This window comes from Dipodomys spectabilis, unplaced genomic scaffold, assembly GCF_019054845.1.
Source record: "Dipodomys spectabilis isolate Male_0828 unplaced genomic scaffold, ASM1905484v1 ptg000001l, whole genome shotgun sequence".
Lineage (NCBI taxonomy): Eukaryota > Metazoa > Chordata > Mammalia > Rodentia > Heteromyidae > Dipodomys > Dipodomys spectabilis.
The window spans coordinates 11,756,171-11,780,723 of NW_024870678.1; the positions used below are offsets into that span (position 1 = coordinate 11,756,171).

Consider the following 24,553-nt stretch of genomic DNA (forward strand, 5'->3'; position numbering starts at 1 on the left):
AATTTGTTTACCTTTGATGCAACAATTATTATATCTTAATATTTCATTAAAACTTAACTGTTACAAGGGTACATTACAGGGGAAAATATATCATTTTATCTACAAGAGGTATAAATAAACATGCGAGGAAGCAAAAATATGTTCTGGGGGAGGAAAATGGGAGGACACATGAAAGGAGGAAGGAAGGATGGACAAATGCAATCATTCTATTCAATGTACATTATGTAAAAACTGCACTAGGTAATCTGAGGGGAGGACGGGAAGGGAAAAATGGGGGAGAATGATAGGAGCAGTGGTATTGATCAAGACACACTGTGGTTATGACCTGACTTAGGAAGTTGAAACCTCTTTGTACAACTACTTAATAATCAAAAAATAATTTAAAATAAAATAAAATAAATATGCATGCAACAAATGAATGAATTTTGAATGCTAATCAATGAATGTAAACACTAATGATTATGCATAAAGGATTCTTGCAAGACTTGATATCGACTAATGTCATTTGCTACTTAATTATGCAATGTTCTAATAATCAGAGCTTAATGGATCACTAATTATATCAGCATATTTGTATAAACCAGCCACTGGACTAAACAAAGGCAACAGTACTTCAGTAATAGAAATTTAATTTTGCCAAATCATAATATTAAATCTATATTTTCAAAGCAAATAAAAGTGTACAAATTATTTTACTATTTTATATATCCAGATATGTATATATAGCCACATACACATATATGGATATCCATATATATATCTAGATATTTCATACTCTAGAAAAAAGACCAGAAAATATGTCTTAAAACTCACATATTATATTTATTAGCAATGAATCATCATTTTTGTTGGTTATAATCTCAGTTTCCCAAAGTTATAAAAATAAAAGGCAATGCTATTTCACATATAAATAACTGAGGTTAGCTGAAGAAGTATTCAAATGTCCCAATGAAATCTCTTACTATGTATTATTTAATATATAGCAAAAAAATTATCCTAAAGAAATTATGCACATTAATTCCAAATCTATTGGTCAATTAGATAACAGGGATTTTTTTGGGGGGGGGGAAGGGTTGGTTGGTTGAGGGGTCTGAACTCTAGGACTGGGCGCTGTCCCTCAGCTCTCCAGCTCAAGACTAGTGCTTTACCACGTTAGCCACAGCGCCACTTCTGGCTTTATCTGCTTTATGTGGTGCTGAGGAATCAAACCCAGAGCCTCATGTATGCAAGGTAAGCACCCTACCACTGAGCCACCTTCCTAGCCCTGGATAAAAGTTTTAAGGGAATGTTTTCTGATTTTTTTTAGTAAGAAGATAACTTTAAATAAGTTTATATAAAGATATAAGTAAGACATATATTTCATCAGATTGTATACATGCATGCATATATCTAAGGGTTTAGATACCCACCTCACACACAACAGCTATTATATGGTAAAGGTAAGAAGAGGTAAAGGGAAATAAAGTCAGGTGTCTATAGGATCCCCTGTAGCACCATCTGCCATGTCTAAACTAAACTTAATGAAGGATTAATGCAATCCAATACAGGAAAAACCACTAGAATGAAGCTATATAAAAAGAATTTAAAGCTTAGAAATAGATAAAATGAAGAACCAGTTGAGATTGTTTTAATATCTAGCAAAAAGAATGGTAGTAGGAAAACTCCTCAATATCAATTAAATCTTTGCACTGCCTGGTAGAGACAAGAAGTATAATAAAGTATACTAAGTATACTAAATATCTTGTAGAGTCAAGAAGTATACTAAATACCCATATTTTCAACCTCTTTCTATTAAGTAAATAATTCTATGGTAATCAATTTCTTTTGCTTCCATATCAATTTTCTCCATTTTATACAGGTTATTGATTTTGCAATTTAGACTAAACATTAAAGTATATGGCAATGTGATTGTAAATGAACTAACAAGGAATAATAATCACTACCTGATGAGAAAAGGGTAATGACATTTTTATTTCCGAGTGGAGAAATATATGGTGTTAGGTAAAAGGAAGTTATTACTATTACTATAATCTGGAACTTGAATTCTATGAGGTTTAAATGACTCAGAATATTTAAAGTACTTAGAAAAGAATAAGAATAAGTACTAGGCAAGAATAAGTACTAGGGTGTGTGTAACAATGTTCGACAAGAAATGTACTTATTACCTTACTTATGTAACTGCAACCTCTCTGTACATCACCTTTATAATAAAACTAAATTAAATTTTTAAAAATTGTTTTGAGTGTAAGGTATTATTAGGAAAGATATAATATAGGAAGGGTAGCAGAAGAGAAGCTTCCTCTGTCTGACCATGAATAGGAAGAATAAAGGAAACAAAGGACAGCTTGGATTGTGAAGGGAGAAACAGAACAAGAACTGAAAATAGGAAAAGAGGTGATGAGGAAGATGGAAAACCCAGAGAAACAGAAACACAACAGAGAAAAGCAGCCAACAGCCGGTGGCTCCAACCACTTCCCACAAGCTTTAAATCAAGCACAGGTATTTCTTGTGACAGTGACTACTTCTTCAAGACAGGCTAGCACTGGAGAACAAAGACACTTTGTTATTTTTCATAACTCAGTTTTGATAGCCAGGTACCACCTTGAGAGGGAGTTTATTGTTTGGAAATGAGCTGCTCCAGGGACTTGAAACAGGGTCTGAGCAGACAGTAGTCACAACAGGAGTCCCAGAGGAAGAAAAGGGCTGATGTGAATCTGCTGAGAAGTTTAAATGGTCCGGAGCTGGGGCAGTGCTCGCATGGTAGCCAGTAGTCCCACCCTCTCTGGCAAAGAACAAGTCTCAATGACACAATCACTGCAGAAACAGCTTCAAGCTGGCAGAAGTGCTCAGTGGCTTCCCAGTTGCACGGGGTTATCATGTGGATTGAAGAGCTCTAAGCCTAGGCCCCAAGGATCATTTAATTTCACCAGCTAACTCTTCTCATGGGGTAGCTAATGTCTAAACAGGGTCTGAATGCACTGAAAACTGTAGGCAGAAGGCCCAGACCTCTCAGTTCTTATCCTACCAGTGAAGAACTTAATGCATTATTTGTTACCTCACTCACAAAGACAGTCTTAAAATGAAAAAAGATATTCCAAGTAAATGGAACCCAAAAGCAACCAGGAATAGGCATAATTATATCTGACTATATTGATGAAGGCTTCAGCCAAAATTATCCAAGAGGCCAGAAGAAGGACACTTCATATTGAAAAAGGGAAGAACCCATCAAGGCGATATAAAAATTGTAAACATATACTCACTACACGTCCATGGACCTAATTTTATAAAAAGAAACACTAATGGAAGTAAAAGCACAGAAAAATCTCCCAAAAGTGATAGTGGTTGACTTCCACCAAAAGGTAGGCCATCTAGGCATAAAAACAAGAAGTATAGATCAAATGGACTTTCACAACTATTTATAGAACATTCTTCAGATCAGTCACAAAACATACAATGATGCTAGCATCTCAAAGAATTTCCCCCCAAATAGTTCATATTTTGGCACATAGAGTAAATCATAACCAATACAATAAAAATAAATGGTCATATTTTATCAGACCACAAAGGAAAAAAATAGAGGTAAATAGCAAAAGAAATTCTAGAAAATGTGCAAACACACAATACATACTGAATTTTTGAACAGTATTCTTTTGGTCAGTAAGTCATTAAAGAATTAAGGTGTCAATTAAAAAAAAAACAAAATCAAGTAAATGTGGAACACAGCAAAAGCTGTGCTGTGAAGAAAGCATATAGATATAAATGCAGACATTTAAAAATCAGATATCTCTGTTGGGAGCCGACAGTAAAGTTTAAAGGTCATCTTGACCCTGGTGCTCACTTGAAGGCACATACAAGGAACTAGCTTACTTAAAAACACCAGGTGCCCGGGATTGCTTTGCTATGTCTGCAGAGTTTGTTTTACTTTCTACCAGTTGAACTTGTCCTGTTTTTACTGCACTCTGTTTTTACTGAAATTTTCCTTGTTTTTCTGGACTATTGTAACCTTATGTTACCTCTTGACTTCTAATAGTATATATTAGGGAAAGTTAAAAATAAAAGGTGCTGCAGTCTTGAGCTGCAAACCTCCCGACCCCATCCTTTGTCTTATGTCTTTATTTTTCCGCATCCTCGCCCCCTAATTCAGGATTCCCTTTCGTTGCCGGCAGGCTCCGGCATATCTCAAAAAATAATTATGTATCAAAAACTCTTAGAAGAAAAATAAGAATAAGTCAAACCCCAAATCAGCGGGTGGAAAGAAGTATAATAAAGATCAGGTCAAAATTAATAAAAATAGACAGAGGATCTTACTTAAATGAACATCTTAGTCCTTCCAAATAAAAGCCTTCCTCTGATCAGCACACAAAAATTAGCAAAATTGTAAAGACTAAGTCCCTACCTGCCTTGTGAACACAACAAAAAAATGAGACCTCAAGCCAAGCGCCAGAGGCTCACTCCGGTAATTCTAGCTACTCAGGAGGCTGCTATCTGAGGATCATGGTTCAAAGCTAGCCTGGGCAGAAAAGTTCATGACTCTTATCTCCAATAAACTATTTAAAGAGAAAGCCCGAAGTGGCACTGTGGCTCAAGTGGTAGAGAGTTAACCTTGAGCCAGAGAAGCTTTCAGACAGTGCCAAGGCCCAGAGTTCAAGCCCAGGACTGCAAAAACAGCAACAAAAACAACAAAAGACCACAATTATATGAACACGAGCCACACATACACAATACTACAGCTCCAAGTCCAGAGCTTGAAGTTTTCAATGACCTGTAATAACATATGTAGAAGATAGAAAACAGAGTCAGTTTTACAACAAAATTCTTCATGAGCATTAGTGAGCAGCATAGTGAGCAACCTCTTCTCTCTTTCTAAATAACAATTAAGATCAAATTTCAGAAACCCTGTGGACCCTAAAGCCAGAGGTTAGTTTGAGCTTTTTACATATGCAGAGAGTAGAGTTTTGTCAACATAGTTGTTGTTGTTAATATTGTTTTGTGAAAATACTGGGGTATTTACTCAGTCTTGAGCTCTATGACTTGGGATACATCTCTGCTTCCAGCTTTTTGCTGGCTAACTAGAGCTAAGAGCCTCATGGAGTTGTCTGCCCAGATGGCTTCACATCTCAGCTTCCTAAGTAGCTAAGAATACAGCATGATCCACCAGTGACAGGCTTGTTAGTTTGTTTTAATCAATAAATAATACTCAATAAAGCATGATGCTATTTGGAGACAAGATACCTAAAGTCCTCTTTGTGTTTCAAATTCCTTACTCTGGGTGCAATCAGATCCAGATATATATATATATATATACATATATATATTCATTTTCTTTATTTATTTTTAGTAGACTGTTAATCTCATCTTTTATCCATTCCCTTTGCAATAATCATAATCAGATTTAATCTAGTTAGAAATGGGTTCTGGGCATATGTAATTTAGTGATTTACTTATGTAGAACATTAACACTCAAATATGTTTATCATTTGTTTAAAAAATTAGTTCTAATATGAAATAATTTATAAAACAAATATGAACAGTTTTCCTCTTAAAGTCATCTTAAACTTCAGACTTTTACAAAAAAGCTAATTATGCGTAATATTCTTCACTCTATTAAAATTATCATTGGTACATAACTGAAAAATAATATTAAATAGAAAGTGACTAATTTAAAAATTATTCTGTAACTATGGATTTCTGAATTTTGTTTTGAAGAAAATTAATGATAAATTGATCCCATTAAGTTTTAAATGATGCAAAGAAATAATAGGTTTTAGAAATATATCAACATTTTAACTATATTAAATTTGAATGTATATTTAATTAAGAATTATTATATAAGATGAAAGTTGTTCAAAATAAGCAATTCTGTATTCTGCAACTGAAACTTAATTTGTATTTCGATGTAATGAACTATTAATAGTGAATGATTTCTTAATTATTTCCCTATAAGCCATACAGTTTTTATGTTTGAACAAAATGTCTAGTGCAACATTCTTCTAAACCCAAATTCTTAACAACCTTTAAACAGGTAAGTCTTGGGAAGGACCAAAATTTTCTGGGCAATTATTTTAACATAGATACAAAAAAATAAATATTAGTCAAAGAACCAAACAATGCTTGACAAAGTAGTAGACAAGAAAACAAAGGTCTCCGGGAAGCTGACAGTTTAGTAAGAGGAGATAAATGGATTAAATATTTATTTTATGGGAATCAGGATAAAGAGAAGGGGCACACAGGATGTGAACAAGCTACGGGGAGTTCATGGAGCAGACTTGGCCTTGAAGGATGGCAGGATTTGTCTATGTAGAAAAAGTGATGGCAATATTAAGGACTGAAAAAATGGTTATAGAGGCAATAAAAAAAAAAGGCTGTGCTGGAGGATGATAGGGAAGTAACTTCCTCAGAGCATTAGTTCAGGCTGAGGGAGGGTGGGAAATAATGAACACAGTCAAGACAGAGATCTATTAATTTAAAAGAAAAAACCACAAAGGTATCTGGAACTGCCAGTAAATCAACATGTGAAGGGGGCAGGTGAGGCTTTCTACCAGTGTGTTTCTTTCCTGCATTACATACTCGTATTTGTACTGATCCCTCACTAGGCAATGAAGAGAATGATCACCCGCTCACCACCGCTGACACCCCTCAGCTAGCACAAAGCACAGCCAGAAGGGCTCAACATCATTAGCTAAAAGATAGGGAGAGTCAATGTAAAGATGACAAATATTATTCTGTTGCCATATATTAAAGCTACTGTATATATTATATCCCAACTCTGAAAAGTCACTATTAGCATAATCTCCTTCCTGGCTAGAAAGGAAACACATGAAGGCAAGTTAGGAAATAGGGAAAGGTGGGTACTATGGATTTGGATCACTTGAGTGTGTCTATCAAGGGTTCATGAGCTAGAAGCTTAGTCTGCAGGGAGCTGGTGTTGAGGTTGGGGTGTAGAATCTTCTAAGATGATTAAGTCTAGCATGGGAATCCAGTTGGGCTGTCCACCCTCAGAAGGAGTTGATGCAGTTCCCTGTAGGATCTTTTCAACCTACAAGACCCAACAAGTCAGTTTTCCCATACCCTGCTTTTTACCAAAGAAAAGTAAGCCTGGCCCGAGTCCCTTCCCTTTCCTGTCTTACATTTTCTCTTTCCCTTCTGCACGTAGCATAGTCCCTTTTCATTTCCCCACCATATTATGACACAGCTTAGAGACTATTTCAAGGCCATCAGCACTATGCTGTTGGGATCTGCCAACCACTAAAAATCATGAATCAAATAAACTTATAATTATCCAGCCTTGAGTATTTTCTTGTAGCACCATAAAACACTCTAAGATAAACAGGGACAATAGGAGGCCAATGAAAGCAGTAATACCCTAACTTTTCATAATAGAGAGTCAACCATAGTGTCTTAACTGTGAAACAGGATGCTTAGAACTCTTAAAGTGTTTTCCACAATCTTTTTTTTTTAATTAGCCTTAGAGGAATTTCTGGGAAAATATCTCCTGAAGTGAAAAAAACAGTTATTTGAAATTCAGCAATTCCTTCAGTATCACTAGGGTTTCTTTCCTCTTCTATGGAATTCAGTTAGAATTCAAAGTGACAACTACATTATAATTCCATTTTTATAAGTGTACTAATTTCTAGAAATCCATCCTTCTGTTTATGTTTACATAAAAAAAGAGCTACGCTGATTTTGTTCAATGTTAATAATGATAATCTTAGGAATTAGGAAGAATTTCACTTAATTTACTGTATTTAAATTCCTACATTGGCTAATTTCTTTATAATAAAGATAAATTGCTATTTGAAAAAAAAACAAAGAAAAGGTTTAGATGACTTGGGAATTAAGCAACTGCAGGGAATAATGGCCACTTAATGAGAAAGAAACAAAGATATATTTTGTTTTTGTGGGGGAGATCCAAGTGTTGGATTTTAAACATGATAAGTTTGTGATGTCTGAGATATATGTAAATTCTGATCTCAAAAGGCCAAAGGTAAAAAGGACTAGAAGCAAAATATTCAGAAATAAAAAGTGGGCCTGAGCTTAGGTCCAAGTCTCGAGTATTCCAAAATTCAGAGGTTCTCTAGAGAATAAGGAGAAATTGCAGTCAGGTATGGTGGGTGGTATCGCTGAAGCAAAGAGAAGTCAATTTTTTATACAGAAATAAACAATGCACTATATCAACTGCTACTAAGAATTATAGCAAGATGAGAATAAAAAAAGAAGGATGCATTAGAGTCATTAACAGACCAGTTTAAAAGTGTCATTCAGATGACCTGAATGAACAATTCATAATTACAAAGACTTATCAAATCAAGTCAATTCAAAGAGAGCCAAGAAGAAACAAAGAGAGCAGGAGGACAATTTATATAGCCATGATTCTTATGCTGAGAGGCATAAGAATGGAACAACAGTGCAAAGACGTGAGAATGGGAAATGAAGGGTAGTTTCTTTGTATGGGTGCTTTGTTCTGTTTCATTTTAAGGTAGGGAAGATGAAGAGATGTCTTTGCACTGATAGGAACGATCCTTCTTCATAAAAGGAGAGGATGGCAGAAGAAAAATGGGGTTAGGGGACTAATCAAAGAATCAATCTTCTTGAATATTAGTCAATCACAACACAAGCTTGGTAGGGATAATTTAGCAAATAAATATTCAGAATTTTAAACAGAATGCGATGGTGGAAAGTAAAAATCCGTATTTTTTTAATGTCTCACATTAGTCTCTTCTAAATGTTGTAGTATACAAGTTATATCAACAACAATAACAAAAATCATAAAGCATGTAGCTAAAAATAAATACACAAAGTACTGCTTGCTAATACTATTACTGCTATTATTTTATATGTGTTCTGTGTGCTAGATATTGTTTTAAGCTCTTTGAATTAGTTATATGTAATTCCATAAGAAGTACAATTACAAGAGAAAAATAATTTAAGTATCTTCCATTTTAGAGATGAGTGGCTATGACACCCCCTCAGACAACTAGTAACCATCAGACAGTTTAATCTAAGGTAGTCTAGTGCTAAACATATGTGCATCATTATATAGATCAACAAAGGGATGATGTGAAGTTTCCTAAGGCAAGACAGATGAGTCCATCTTGATATCATGAGCAAGCACACACAAGGAAAACTAATAATCCCCAGGAGCTATCATATTTTTATTGCTATTATATAGAACAATAAATCTATTATTGTCTTCTTCCAAAAGAGCACTAGAAAAAAACATTACAAAAGAGGAAAAAAACATTAAAAGAAATTCACTCACTATAAATAAGAACAATCGCAAACACATATACTCTGTGACTACAGAACTTAGAAACAAACTTTCTATGCAAAAGAGGACTTTACTGAATGGGGTTCTCCCCCACCTCCCTGGCATATACTACCTACTATATCATGTTATATGATGTACTTGGCACCATAAAGTCAAAATTGAAATTTAACGTGAAAACACTTCTTGAAATAAAGAGCACACCATCCAAAATGTTGTAATAGCTGCAGCTAGTTTTTACATTCATTGAACTAGAAGATTCAAAACAAAAGTACAGCTACTAATGAACAGTAAAAAAAAAAAAAAAAAAGATTATATACAATAAGATATAAGCCAGGCGCCAGTGGCTCATTCCTGTAATCCTAGCTTCTCAGGAGGCTGAGATCTGGGGATCGTGGTTCAAAGCCAGTCCAGGCAAGAAAATCCATAAGACTCTTATCTCCAATTAACGACCAGAAAACTGGAAGTGGCACGGTGGCTCAAGCACTGAAAGGCCCAAGAACAGCACCCAGCCCAGAGTTCAAGACCCATGACCGACGAGAGAAAAAAAAAAAGATATAGACCTATATGTTACTATCAGAAAATTCTAATCTTAGAAAAGTAATTGCTTTATTTCTTAGTAATACATTATCATTAACCCTCAGTCCTGAAAAAAAAAACATGAATCTATGAAAATGGAAAATGTCCTTAATTCAGCTGCTTTTAAAGGTAGTAAGTAGTAGGATGGAAAGCTAGTTATTTATCTCCATTTGACCAAAAGATTCAGAATTCTCTAACTCTCTGCAGACCTACAAACTCTGCTTTATTTCCTATTTGAACATGCTAAATAAACTTATGAACTCAATCAAAAAGATTTAAACCTCAGGAAAAGGAAAACTGAAGAGTAGTGATCAATACCGAGGAGGAAAATTTGGGGCCTCGAAATAATTCATCCATGTCTAAGCCTCTTCCAAAGCTTTATTATGGGAAGAGTCTAATCAATTACCAACACAAGGAAACCCCAGGTGATTTCTAAGTAAACTTAGAGAAATAATCCCTAACATACCTCTATTAAATCAAGCAGTAGAAGATACCAGTAAGAGAGAACCTGAATTCAGAATCTAAATTAGGTATATCATAATCTAATTTCTGTATTTTGCTTTGTCTATAATGTTATAGACAACATATTTTAAAATATGCATTTAAAGAACAGTATAAGTACTTTTTAAAAGTAAATAGAATAAATGCTTATTTTTATGCCACATATAAAGTATAACTTAGTTAAACTAAAATAAAATTTAGTCCCTTACCTCAGACCAAAGATGTGTGATTGTTCATAGTTGAATAAAGAACGAATCTTAGCTTCAGAATTCAAAATGATAAGCCTATCAATTATATCCTGAAAAATAAAGACATTCTCTTGACTGAAACTATTCAAAGAAAATTAAATGAGCAAACATTCATTTAGATCTTTGGTGATCTGATTTAGCTTTACATTGGAATTACTTGGAAACTATATGAAAATAAAATAACAAATCAATGCAGATGCCTGAGTTTTATGCCCTGATCTTCTTAATTAACTGCTTTGGGTAGGGCCCAAGCATCAGAATTTGTAAAATTTCCTGACTGAATCAAATGCTCAAGAATCATGTAAAGAACCAGGAATTTATACCACTTTTTTTTTTTTGGGGGGGGGGGGTCCGGTCGTGGGACCTGAACTCTGGGCCTGGGCGCTTGTCCCTCAGCTCTTCAGCTCAAGGCTAGTGCTCTACAACTTGAGCCACAGCACTACTTCCGGCTTTTTTTTCCTGCTTATGTGGTGCTGAGGAATTGAACCCAGGGCCTCATGCATGCAAGGCAAGCACTCTACCACTGAGCCAGCCACCTTCCCAGCCCTATACCACTTTTTAGAACTAGTAAACAGATCATATAGTTGAATAAAGATAAAACTACCAAAAAAAAAACCAGTAAATTACTTTGAAAAAAAATATGAAATGTACAAAGGTAAAGCACTAACAATGGGTCTGAAAGCTTTTTTTTTTTTGTCAGTCGTGGGGCTTGAACTTAGGGCCTGGGTACTGTCCCTCAGCTCTTCAGTTCAAGGCTAGTAGTGCTCTACCACTTGAACCACAGCACCACTTCCAGGTATGAAACCTTTTATCCAGTAACTATTTAAGTTTATTTAGTAACTATTTTCTTTCTTTTTTTTTTTTTTTTTTGGGTCCGGTCATCGGGCCTGAACTCTGGGCCTGGGCGCTGTCCCTCAGCTCTTCAGCTCAAGGCTAGCGCTCTACCACTTGAGCCACAGCACCACTTCCAGCTTTTTTCTTTTTGCTTATGTGGTGCTAAGGAATCGAACCCAGGGCCTCATGCATGCAAGGCAAGCACTCTACCACTGAGCCACCTTCCCAGCTTAGTAACTATTTTCTACTAGCTCATGTAAATCATTGGTCTAGAGTAACAGAGGAAACAGAGATGAATGAATGGATAGACAGATGAGTGATAGATAAGTAGACAGAAGAGAGAGAATGAGAGAGAGAGAGAGAGTGAGAGAGAGAGAGATTAATAGATAGAAGAGAGAGAGTGTGTGAGAGAGAGAGAGATTAGATAAATAGACTAGATAAGATAATGGATGATCAGCCTCTACTTAAGACTGGTTAAAGACACTAGTATGCCTTAGATGAAGATTTTAGAGTTAATACTCTTAAAAGTTCTCGCAAATGTTCCATTGTATTATCAGGATTAAAGCCAGTAAAGAGAGTATCTAAAGACCAGCTATGCCAAGTACTGACAATCTTAGCCTACCACACATGGGTGAATATTCTCTAGAAGGTTTTCTGTACTATCCTGCTTTTGTGTACATATCTGGGAATTGGTTTAAGAAATGTATTCATAAACAAATAACTTTCCTCTCTCGTTGCTGAATTTCTTGACCAGGAAACTTAGTTCTTCCAGTGAGTTTCAGTTCACAATATTTCTGTGACTCATAGGGCAAAGAAAGGTTTTACTAGACAGTAAAATCATGTAAAATTTACTGAGACCTTTGAGAATGATGACACCACATAAATAAGAGCCAAGGAAATGAAGTATATGAAGAAGAAATAAGGCGTAACTCAAAATCACTATTCAAGCCATTGCAATCCTGGCTTTGGAGTAAACTCAACTTAATAACAATTAATACTTAACACTTAAGAATTCAAGATATCTGTTCTACAGGTATCTTTTAGGAATGTGTTAACAATTAGCATAAGAATTTATTAGCATAAGTACATTAATGAGCTAACTATGAGAAACAAAAAGAATTGTTTTTCAAAGATCTATCATTGTGTTCTGCTTCCCAGTTGGCTGCTCCTTTTTTAAACTTTAAGATAAAAACTGAGGTATATAACTCATTTCATATTTCTAGTTTCTTAGTCCCTCCCACTCTCTTCTCTGTCTTCTCTGATTCCTTTCTCTTCCTCTCCTCACTAAGCCACAGAAATGGAGCCATTAAGCTCTTCTTAACTTGTCCAGATACCTGGGTACTATTACACTGGTAGGTTTTGCAGGAGACATGGTAAAAATTATTTACTGTGTAATTCTTCCAGGAGGTTGATATTTTTACTGATTAGTAATTACTGCATTTTCAATGATATGATCAATTGCTACTACTTTTGCCAAAGTCAAACATCATAGAACAAGCTAGATTTATATAACACTAACCTTCTCTATGTGAGCCAAGAGTAATGAAAGTCAGTTCCATACATAGCAGTTTGTGAAATGATTACTACAGACTTTTTTTTTCTTTAGAGAGGTATTAGTATAGGTAAATAAAATTAGCCCAGCGATCTGAATACAAAGCTAAGATTACCTGATGCTGGGGATACTTGGTAACATTAAAGTTCTGTTTCTGATTCTAAGAACTAGATATAGAAGAATAAAAATGATTGAAAGAGAAGGTCTGTGTGCCCAACAAGCTAATGGAAGAGTAGATTGCAGCAATCCATCAGTGATAATGCATTTCCAGAGAACAAATGTTACAGTAAATAATTCCTTCTTCAAAGAGGATTACTTTGATATATGACCACTTAGGGAAAAAAACCGAAGCTCCTGGGAAAACTGCCGTACGGACAGCTTGTTTCTAAGTACCATCTCATGTGTCAGAAGGGAACAGACTTCCTAAGTCAAGAAGCAGCAACTCAGCAATAAGCTAATGAAAGCAAGGCTGGAGTCTCCTTCCTTTAAAGCAGTAGTCAGAAAATCTATGTCTTTTACAAAGATACTGGCCAGCTTGAGAGAACGTACTCAATTATCTAGTGGGACATGCCAAAACCAAGGCTAAGTAGATAAAGAGAAATTTGACATGAAATAAATATGCACGTGAGTCCTTGCGCCATTCACTATTCTCCCTATCACCATGCTGGTACCATCTGACTTTTCAGAAAACAAGCAAGTGTGAATTTTGAGGAATAGATCAGTTACAAGGCTTTAAGTTTCCTGTACCCAAAAAATGGACATTCATATCTTTTTCCTCAAAACCTATAAATACCACACCCTTTAGGGAAATAATCTTTGGAGAGGTAAATTAAGTTGAAAAACTGAGTGATTTTTTTTAAGTTTTTTGGTTCTGTTTTCATTGGGGGTACTGGTATTTGAGCTTAGTATCCATGATTGCTCTGCTTGTTTGTTCATCTGGTGATTTACCACTTGAGACACACCTACACAGCTTAGCTTTTAGGTCTGGAGACTTGAGGACTTTCTGCCCAGGTTGGCTTCTAACCTAGATCCTCCTAATTTAAGTTTCCTTAGTAGCTAGGATTACAGGAATAAGCCAATGGTGCTAAGCTAAATTAAAAATCTTGATATAAGATCATGCCATATTATCTGGATGTGCCTATAAGACAATGAAGAGATTTAAGACAAAGAAGTTGTGATAGTTATGTGAAGACAAAGGCAAAAATTGGAGTTAGTCATCAGTAAGTCATGAAATGCCTAGGGAATAGAGACACAGAAGATGAGGAAGCAAGGAAAGATTCTTCCCTGGTTCCTCAAGGAAATGTTTAGCTCTGATACACTTTTGACTCTTGCCCATGAGCTCCAAAAGTTTCTCCCACTTTATTTTTGTGTGCGATAATAACATTTAGCATATACATATACACACATATATATACCTTTTTAAGAAAGTTAAAATTTATCGTACAATATTGCTCATTACAAGCACTGAGTTATAGAATTGATCTTTAGGACCAATTTATATGGTATGACCAAAACTTTGTCAATTTCTCCACTATCTACTTATTTGCCCCTCTTCCCCTGCCCCAGCCCTGGCATCCAATAATCTACTCTTTGCTTTAATAAGTATGATTATTTTAGATTCAACATAGAGGTGGTTGGGGCTGGGAAGGTAGCTCAGTGGTAGAGCGCTTGCCTTGCATGCATGAGGCCCTGGGTTCAATTCCAGAGTTCAGGCCCCATGACCGGACCCAAAAAAATAATAATAATAACATAGAGGTGGTATTATATAGTACCTGACCTTCTCTATCTGCTTTATTACACAAAGCACAATGCCCTCATTTAGCAAAAAAGAAAAGTAAGGTCTAATGTGGTGAAGTTCACATAACTAGTTAAATAATAGAGTCAGAGGATTAACTATAAAACAGATAAGAAAGACAAAATAAAATACAAGTGGAAAAAGCTTAGGAATATGAGAGAATCTAGATTAAAAGTTTAATGATAGAAGTACCTGCCAGTCAGAGTCAATGTACATTATGTAAAAATCAAACTATATAACTTGAGGGTAGGGATGGAATGGGAAAGATGGTGAGAGAATGATGGAAGGGGACACTGATCGAAATACATTGTAATAACCTAATTTCTAGAATTGAAAACGCTTTGTCCAACTACTTATTAAAAATAAATATTTTTTAAAAAACATGATGATAGGGGCTGGGAAGGTGGCTCAGTGGTAGAGTGCTTGCCTTGCATGCCTGAGGCCCTGGAGAGGCTGGGAAGGTGGCTCAGTGGTAGAGTGCTTGCCTTGCATGCCTGAGGCCCTGGGTTTGATTCCTTAGTACCACATAAGCAAAAAGAAAAAAGCCGGAAGTGGCGCTGTGGCTCAAGTGGTAGAGCGCTAGCCTTGAGCTGAAGAGCTGAGGGACAGCGCCCAGGCCCAGAGTTCAGGCCCCACGACCAGACCAAAAAAAAAAAAAAAAACATGATGATTTCACTTGGCATAACTTATCAAAAGTTTACCACAGGAAAAAGGTGATTTTTTTTAATATGTATATTCAGAGTTAACAAAAGTTAAGCATGTAAAAGGGCAAAAGTGTTCATATAAATAGTAAGCACTGAACAAAAAGTCTAGGAAAAAGTAACAAATACTAATGGAATTTCAGTATCAAAAATTGTTCTTTAATATTCATATATTTACACATGTATGTTTAATTTATATTTAATTTTCATTTAATTCATAAGCTTAAAAGAAAAGGAACTAAAAATCACTTAATGGTTCAATTAAATTAATCATCTGGATAACTTCGTGAGTATGTAAGTCTCAAATTAAATAAATATGCACATACTGACCTCATGGAGCAATAACATAGTAAAATTTAGAAAAAAATGTACTCTTTGAATATAATTTCCTAATTATATCCATATAATTCATTATCCAATGAAACAGTAACATTGCTATCACTAATCACATAATGAGTCATGTACAATTCCTTTATATACTTAAAATCATTCCAAGTCATTTTCTTGGTTGGTGAGAGTTCAGTCTTGTATTCTGATAGATTTGGGGACTATTATATGGCTAGTACCAGTCTCCATTGATAATTCAAAAGAGGGTAATTCATAGGTCAAAAGACAATTTGGCCTTTAGGTGGCAATAAAAGTATTTTTTGTTATTTTTAAATTACATATTTACTACCCATCTCAAATAGTAGACATTTATAAAAAGGAAAATTTGAAAGAAAGTTACTTACAATAATACATGTTGGAACTTCACGAAGGGAATATTCTGCTTTGTTAGGAAGATCTTGATGGCCTACAAGCTCATAAACAGCAGGATAGGACAGCAAGTTCACGAGTGCTAGAAAGGACTGGGGCAGAGGACAGTCACTTCATAATTCCTTCTTTATCAATAATCACAAAACATCATTAATGTAAAATTTTATAGCTGTATTACTATGAGGCCTAATCTTTTTAAAAAATCTGGTTAATTTTGGAAAACAGTATGGAGGTTCCTCAAAAGACTCCACATAGAGCTCCCCTATGATCCAGCAATCCCACTTTTGGGCATTTACCCAAATGATCACAAACAAGACCACACTGAAGCTACCAGCACAACTATGTTTATTGCAGCATTATTTATCATAGCTAAGATATGGAACCAACCCTCAGTAGAAAAATGGATCAAGAAAATGTGGTATATATACACAATAGAATGCTATGCCTCCATCAGAAAGAATGGCATTGCCCATTTGTTAGGAAATGGAAAGACCTGGAAAAAATTATATTAAGTGAAGTAAGCCAGGCCTAAAGAAACATAGGTCCCATGGTATCCTTTATTTGCAATAACTAGGATAGGTCTCAGACAAGCAGAAAAGGTCAGATAAGTGGATGTTAGTCAAAATGAACCCCAAGATAAGGACTCAAGTGTTTTTTCTTTCTTTCTAGTGTTTCTAACATATTTATAAGGTGATTTTTTTGTTCTTTTGTATGTCCCTCCCCCATGGTATAACCCCTGCTTTCACTGTATTTGATGTTGGTATAATTTGTGGAGGGGAAGGGCAAAAACAAATTGTTTAAATAGGGATACAGGTGGACCCATTGCAACAATGAAATGTACAAGATGCTATGTCGAAAATTGAACTTTACAACTTTGGCCGGAGTTGGGGGGTGGTGTCGAGGGCAGGGGGTGGCATAGAAGGGCAGGAATGGTAAGAGGAAACAGAGGAGGAGGCCACAACACTTGATAAGAAATGTACTCATTGCCTTGCTCATATAATTGTAACCCTTCTGTACAGTATTTTCACAATAAAAACACTTATTAATAAAATTTAAAAATAAATAAATAAAATCTACCCCAATTTGAAATATTGTATATGACAGATATAAAATAGTATGTAAGGGGAGCAGGAAAGGTGGCTCAGTGGTAGAGCGCTTGCCTTGCATGACTGAGGCCCTGGGTTCAATTCCTCAGCACTACATAAACAAGAAAAAAGCTGGAAGTGGTGCTGTGGCTCAAAGTGGTAGAGCGCTAGCCTTGAGCTGAAATGCTGAGGGACAGCGCCCAGGCCCAGAGTTCAGGCTCCACGACCGGACCCCCCAAAAAAAATAGTATGTAAGGGCTGGGAAGGTGGCTCAGTGGTAGAGCGCTTGCCTTGCATCCATGAGCCCCTGGGTTCGATTCCTCAGCACCACATATGCAAAAAGAAAAAAGCCAGAAGGGGTACTGTGGCTCAAGTGGTAGAGCGTTAGCCTTGAGCTGAAGAGCTGAGGTACAGCGCCCAGGCCCAGAGTTCAGGCCCCATGACTGGACCCAAAAAAAAAAAAAAATAGTATGTAAAATGTGTAAAACACAAACAATAATCTACAAACTGACAAGACAAGAAATATCAAATATACTAGAACCTACGTAAGAATAGGAAAACACTTTAAAATGGTCTATATCTCTCTAAAAGAAAAAAAGGAACCAAACTGTCATCGTTACTTTTTGTAATTTCACATCTGATATATTAAAAAAAAAAAAATAAGAGAATACTATTTCAGGACTCTAAAGTAAGATAATAAAGAGATAATAAATACTATATTCTTGCTGCCAGGCTTTAAGATTATCTTTTTTTAATTTAATATATTCACAGAAATACTACTAACATAGATATTGTAATTAATTTTTTAAGTCACGGCTTTTTCCTTTCAACACTGGCTCATTTTCTTACCAGGTTAATCTCTGCATGGAATTCTTAAGATTCCCTGCTCCAATTTTATCTGACTAAAAGCAACATCATTTTCTCAGGTGTACTTCATTCTATGACTTGCCAGTTCAAATACATGCAGTGATTATCCATCACTGAACACCAAGTGTAAATGCCTTAGAGCCTGACTTTCAGGAACTTTTACTCGTTCAGATCCCCCTACTCTCACATCTCATATGCATCCCTTTCTACCTTTCCCCAGCATGGAGTCTAGTTAATCAAACCTGCCTGGGGGAAGCTGTCACTATACAAACTTTTCTTATCCTACTAACATTCTCCTCTACCCTTGCCTTACTAAGTTTTTGGATTGTCAGTCTCTCTTTTTTGAAACGATTCCAATTAAGTCTACTTCTAGAAGCCCTGAATTCTGAAAAGGAATGTGTGTCTTTATCTTATATAATATTCATTATATTTACTTGCCACTATTAAGGGTTTTTAAAAACGTATTTTCACTAGAATCCAAAGTTTGGGAGTCAGACCAACTGAGAATTGAGATTCCATTTCCAACTAACTAGAAAGAAGGAGTAGTGAGGTGTGTGATGAGAGGCAGGGCATTTCATGACCAAGAAAGCCAACTAGTAGTTAAAGACCCCAGATTCTAGGCCTAGTATGAGCGGGGGGGGGGGGGGGGGGGGGGGGGGGGGGGGGGGGGGGAGGAAGGGGAATCAAAATTTTTAAAGAAGGTGAGAGTCATAAAGTACTTAGAAAAATCTGAACATAGTTAAAGTCAGCATGAACTCCATGTGCATAAAGTCATTTCTGGGAGACACATTTCAATTTATGTATTATTTATCAAATCAAGTAACTTCTTACCTTTTGACAGCTTCGGTCAATAGGATCTACTGGAATAGACCTGGGATGGATTACTCTAACATCATCTCTTCCACATTCAAGATTGGACCATAATTCAGCTATAAGTGCATTAATAAACCCTAGGAAAAATTTTATTTCATGTCATATTTATGATATCATATTTCTTTGGATTACTGTAATCTCTGTGAAAAGACTGGTCTGCTGTTATAAAAGGTATACACCTGCATCTCTTACATGGAATAACTCTTGATAGAAATGACCGGCACCCTTATATATCTTTATGATAGTTCCTTACCATAAAACTCTAAGGAATAAATTCCAGGAAACCATTTTACAGGGAGGCTGCTGAATTTTGAGGTCTGGATTTTTACCATTTGGCTAGTAACTTCTCTTTTCAGGTCTTCTAAAGAATATTAAGAATTGAACGTTGCTTTTGCAAATGGGCCAACAATGTAAGACAGTCTAAAAGGTTTAGGGATTAGAGACAGAGAAATGAAGGTACCAGAAGGCAAGGAAGACATCTAAAGAAATGTATCTCCTTACTTAGACATACGTGCTTTTGTAATTCTATAGGCTTAAAACAATTCTGAATTTCATACTTTTGTTTTAATACAGTCTTGAAATTGTTGTGGCAAATACCTAATAGCTAAATGAAAATTAATATTTAACCTGACTATGAAATCATTACATCTGTGAAAACTCCAGCCATACACAAAAATGTAAAACATCTAATCATAAAATAAATACACTTATAATAACATTAGACAAATAAGAGTCACAAAAAAGTACAGGCTCTAAGAATAAGAATGACAGAGTTCACAGTCTGAATCTGCTAGTTTATTATATACATCCTTTACCATTTCGTGAAAAGTATGATAACATAAGGCTCAGAAGCTATTTGACCATGATTAAGGTTTGAAATTAATTCTAGTCTTCAAATGCTTCTATTATAGTGCTAAGGTATACAACATTATATGGATTTTACTCTAAATACAAGAAAGAGTAATGGTTTTATTTATGACAATTATTAGCCCCCAAAATCATGTTTTATTAAAGTAATACAAATTACTTCAGAAAAAAAGGTTACCACATAGCAAAATATTTTTATTAAAAAGAGACTAAATAATGATCATGAATGCTATGATTCATCAACTATCTAAGCTTTGAAATTATAACCAGAGATTCCCTACTAGAACTTTATCTTATTCAGAAATCTTAACATGGCATACTTAACTCCCAGTGCTTTAATTTCCTACAAGTTCAGTGATATTGGAGAATACACACTGACAGAAAACTTCAAAGATAGTAATCAAAGCTATATGAAGAAAAATGCTTTAAAGAAGAGAAGATTCTTTAAGCATCAAGAATTTCCATTTAGTGCAGTAGATACCAATGTTCAGGAAGAGAAAGAGAGAGAGAGAGAGAGAGAGAGAGAGAGAGAGAGAGAGAGAAGAGGAGGAGAAGGAAACAAGGATGTGTACATTTCAAAGAAAAACTAATTTCCAGTGAAATTTCATGGAAGAGAAAAGCTAACGAGGAAATTCTGTAACTGCCTATAAACCTAACTTGGGAAAAAATATTTGAATCAAATATCATGCTCATGATCACATGCTTAAATTGTCGGTTGGATTGATCATTTTGTGAAACAATTATCATTTTAAATAACAGAAAAAAAGTTACCTGAATTTTGTAGAGCTGCTGCACCTGCTGCTGTTGATGCTACTTGTGAAACCAGCACTCCATAGCCAAACTTCTTTTGCCTGTTTATCTAATAACAGAAAGATAGCAATGAGAAGCATAAAATAAAACAATAAAATACAATTTAAAAATTAAAACCTGCATGGTAGCATTTTAGGAAATGTTATATAGCCATTCCAGCTTTAAGATTAGACTAGTAGACATATCTTCATAAAACAAGTTACTTCTCCTGGACTACCTTTCTTCATACATAAAAAAATGACTTATTAGAAATAATACTGAAGAGAGTGAAACTTTTAACTATAAATTTTATTATCCTACTAGTATTTTTATATTGGTATTAGTATATTTTATGTTTACATTTCATTAATAAATTTCTTTATTAGTAACTCTCTATTGGCTGGCTGTTTTCAAATAGGCTTTGAGGCGGTCAGACCATTTTTTTAATGATGATATCTTCTTCTTACAGTGACAATAATTTTTTAAGGGAAGGTTATTTTTGTTGCTAAGAAAGGAAACTAAAACTAAGTCTAATTATTAATGTATTAGCATGCAAAAAAAATATTAAAAATTTTCTTAAATAACTTTCTATCCAAGAAGAATATCCTATTTGTATTAAGGGTAGAGTACATAGATGAGTGTAACTCACAGGATAAATGAGAACAAGGAAATGAAATTATATTATAACATGTTCCTTTATCAGACTTTGGATTAAACCATGATGGCTTAATAAATGTTTGGCTTCTAACCATTCAGAATTTATAATTTTAAACCTTTCATTTAAAAAGTTGTTTTAATTTTTTTCTTTTAAAATATAAACCATACATTCAATTCTAAGTGCAAAAGTACAATTACAAAGAAATTAAAAGACCATGAAAAAATTAGTCTGGGGGGGGGGGGGGGGAGTGTAGTCATGAAGAAGGGAGGGCAGGGATGGTAGGAGAAAACCAAAGGAGGAGGGAACTGCTTGATAAGAAATGTACTCATTACCTTGCTCATGTAATTGTAACCCCTCTGTACAGTATTTTCACAATAAAACAAACTTACTTAAAAAATTAGTCTATTTCTCCAATTTTCAGTTGCTTATATCTTTACAAATTTTCCTTCCTTTTCTTTAGTTTTTATTTTAAATACAATTTTATTGTAAAGGTAGTGTACAGAGAGGTTACAGTTACATGAGGAAGGTAGTGAGTCTATTTCCTATCGAGCATTGTTACCCCCTCCTTTGTTTTTCCCCTACCATCCCTTTCCTCCCCACCTCCCCGACTCCCCCCCCCAAAGTTGTAAAGTTTGTTTTCAACATAGTGTCTTGTACATCTCATGTTACAATGGGTCAACCTATATCCTTATTTCAGCATTTTGTTATTCTCCTTCCCCTCCCCAAATTAGAAAAATGTATATACAAGATGTAGGACACCGGAATCAAATACAGTGACAACAGGGGTTGTACCATGGGGGGAGAACGTACAAAGAAAAGGTCAGATAAGTCGATGTTAGGTGAAATGAATTTATAAGGTGATTTTTTTTCTTGCTTTGTATGTCCCTCCCCCACAGTATAACCCCTTCTTTCACTGTATTTAATGTTGGTAAAATTTGTGCGGGAGAAGGGAAAAAACAAATCATTTAAATAGGGATACAGGTGGACCCACTGCAACAATGAGATGTACAAGTCGTTATGTCAAAAAACAAACTTTACAACTTTGGCAGGGGGAGGTGAGGTAGGGGGAAGAATGGGAAGGGTTGGGAAGGGGAAACAAAGGTCTGGGGCAGGGGGAAGTGTAGTTGTGAAGAAAGGAGGACAGCGATGGTAGGAGAAAACCAAAGGAGGAGGCAACTGCTTGATAAGAAAAAGAACAACAAGAAAGATAAAATCTCTTGTGTCCCTATCTTGGGGTTCATTTTGCTTATGATCAGCTTATATAGTCATATGTATATAGCTTTTGACCTATTCTGCTTGTCCTAGAAATAAATAAGCTAGTTATTGCAGATAAGGGAAACCATGGGACCTATGTTTCTTTGTGTCTGGCTTACTTCACTTAATATACTTTTTTCCAAGTCTTTCCATTTCCTAACAAATGGGGAGGTGTAATTCTTTCTGATGAAGGCACAGAATTCCATTGTGTGTGTATGTATGTAGGTATGTATGTATGTATGTATGTATGTATATGTGTGTGTATATATATATATGTATATGTATATACCGCATTTTCTTGATCCATTCATCTACTTAGGGGCATCTGGGTTGGTTCCATATCTTAGCTATGGTGAATAATGCTGCAATAAACATAGTTGTGCTGGCAGCTTTAGTATGGCCTTGTTTGTGATGGTTTGGGTAAATACCTAAAAGTGGGATTGCTGGGTCAGAGGGGAGCAGTATGTGGAATCTTTTGAGGAACCTCCACACTGCTTTCCAAAGTGGTTGAACAAGTTTACATTCCCACTAACAATTCAGTAGGGTTCCCTTTGTGGCCACATCCCCACCAGCATCTGTTGTTTTCTTTTAATTTTTTTGTTGTTGATTTCTGTTGGTAGTAGCAATCCAGGGGTTTGAAGTCAGGACCTCATGCTTGTTACGCAGAAACTCTACCATTTGAGCCATATCCCCCACAATCTCTTGCTTTGATTTTTCAGGTATAGTGCTGCGTGTTTTCTCTGACTACATTTATCCTACTACATTATCCAGCATAGCTAACACCACAGTAACATGGAACTAACTCTATTGGTGGTGATGGGGGTATCTCACTATGTTTTTGCTTAGAGCTGGTCTCAAATTGTGAGTCACTTAACCTCTGCCTCCTGAGTAGCTGGAATTATAAGCATGAGCCACCATGCCCAGCCTATTACCTTTTCTATTCTTATTAGTCATAATTTCAATTTTTCTTATTTACAATACATTGTTCTGCAACTAAATAACACAGATAAATGTCTACTTTTTCCAACATCCTCCAATAACTAAAATATCTTATTCTGCAATCTATATACTCTCTCTCGTTCTTTTTCTCTCTCTCAAAGACCCTGCAGGTTCAGATATCAATAACCACAGGTACCTGCTAATTTCAAACAAACTACTTAAGAAGATGAAAAGAAAGAGCACACTGTCAAACAATGAGACTTGAGTTTTAGTCTTACCATAGTCTTTAGTAAGCTCCTGGATCTATGCAATAAGTCATTTAACTAAACTAAATCTCCATTTTTCTCTTCCGTTCATCTAAAGAAACTACCTGACCTACTTGCTTCTTTGAAAAATATCATAACCTGAATAATGAATATATCTTGAATAGCATAAAGTACTGTTAAAGTGTGATAGTGATGACATTGTTGGCAGTAGGGAACTAAATAGTAAGGCTCCAATATCTTCCAAAGAAACCACCAGTACAATGCAAAAGTAGACTAGGTTTTAAATTTATGAACATACAAAAGACATCTAAAAACTGACATCCAACTTGAGATATACCAGCAAAGGGTGTGGTTACACAATCTGAAGTACCTAAATATAAAAGGTAATGCTGTTGAAAAGCCTGCATTTTTTCAACTATGTCAAAACAAAAACAGAGCCCTAAATAGTTACCTAGTATATAAGAAGACATGCAAGCTCACTGTTAAAGGAATTCAAAGTAAAACACAATGTCTACACAGAAGTCTGAAAAAAATTATATATTTTAAAAGTACATCCCAAGGATATCACCCATATCTGACATTTAAACATGGAAGCGAAATAGAAGCAGAAATCAAGAATAACATTAGAATAAAATGAGCGAAACAAAAGAAGAATCACACAGAAATGGATGAAGACAGCATGCCATCAGCTGAGGCATAGAAATAACTAAATGCTCTCTACTCA

At 35.3% G+C, this 24,553-nt stretch overlaps 1 protein-coding gene across 1 annotated transcript in view; it reads right to left on the reverse strand.

Annotated features, from left to right (window-relative positions):
- Tbc1d32 (TBC1 domain family member 32) overlaps positions 1–24,553 on the reverse strand; it is a 131,694-nt gene that overhangs the window by 56,543 nt on the left and 50,598 nt on the right. The window contains exons 19-22 of the mRNA XM_042669395.1: positions 20,695–20,782; positions 19,015–19,133; positions 16,207–16,323; positions 10,555–10,643 (exon numbers count right to left, since the gene is read on the reverse strand). Of these exons, the coding sequence (XP_042525329.1) occupies positions 10,555–10,643; positions 16,207–16,323; positions 19,015–19,133; positions 20,695–20,782 (413 nt within the window). The remainder of the gene's footprint in view (positions 1–10,554; positions 10,644–16,206; positions 16,324–19,014; positions 19,134–20,694; positions 20,783–24,553) is intronic.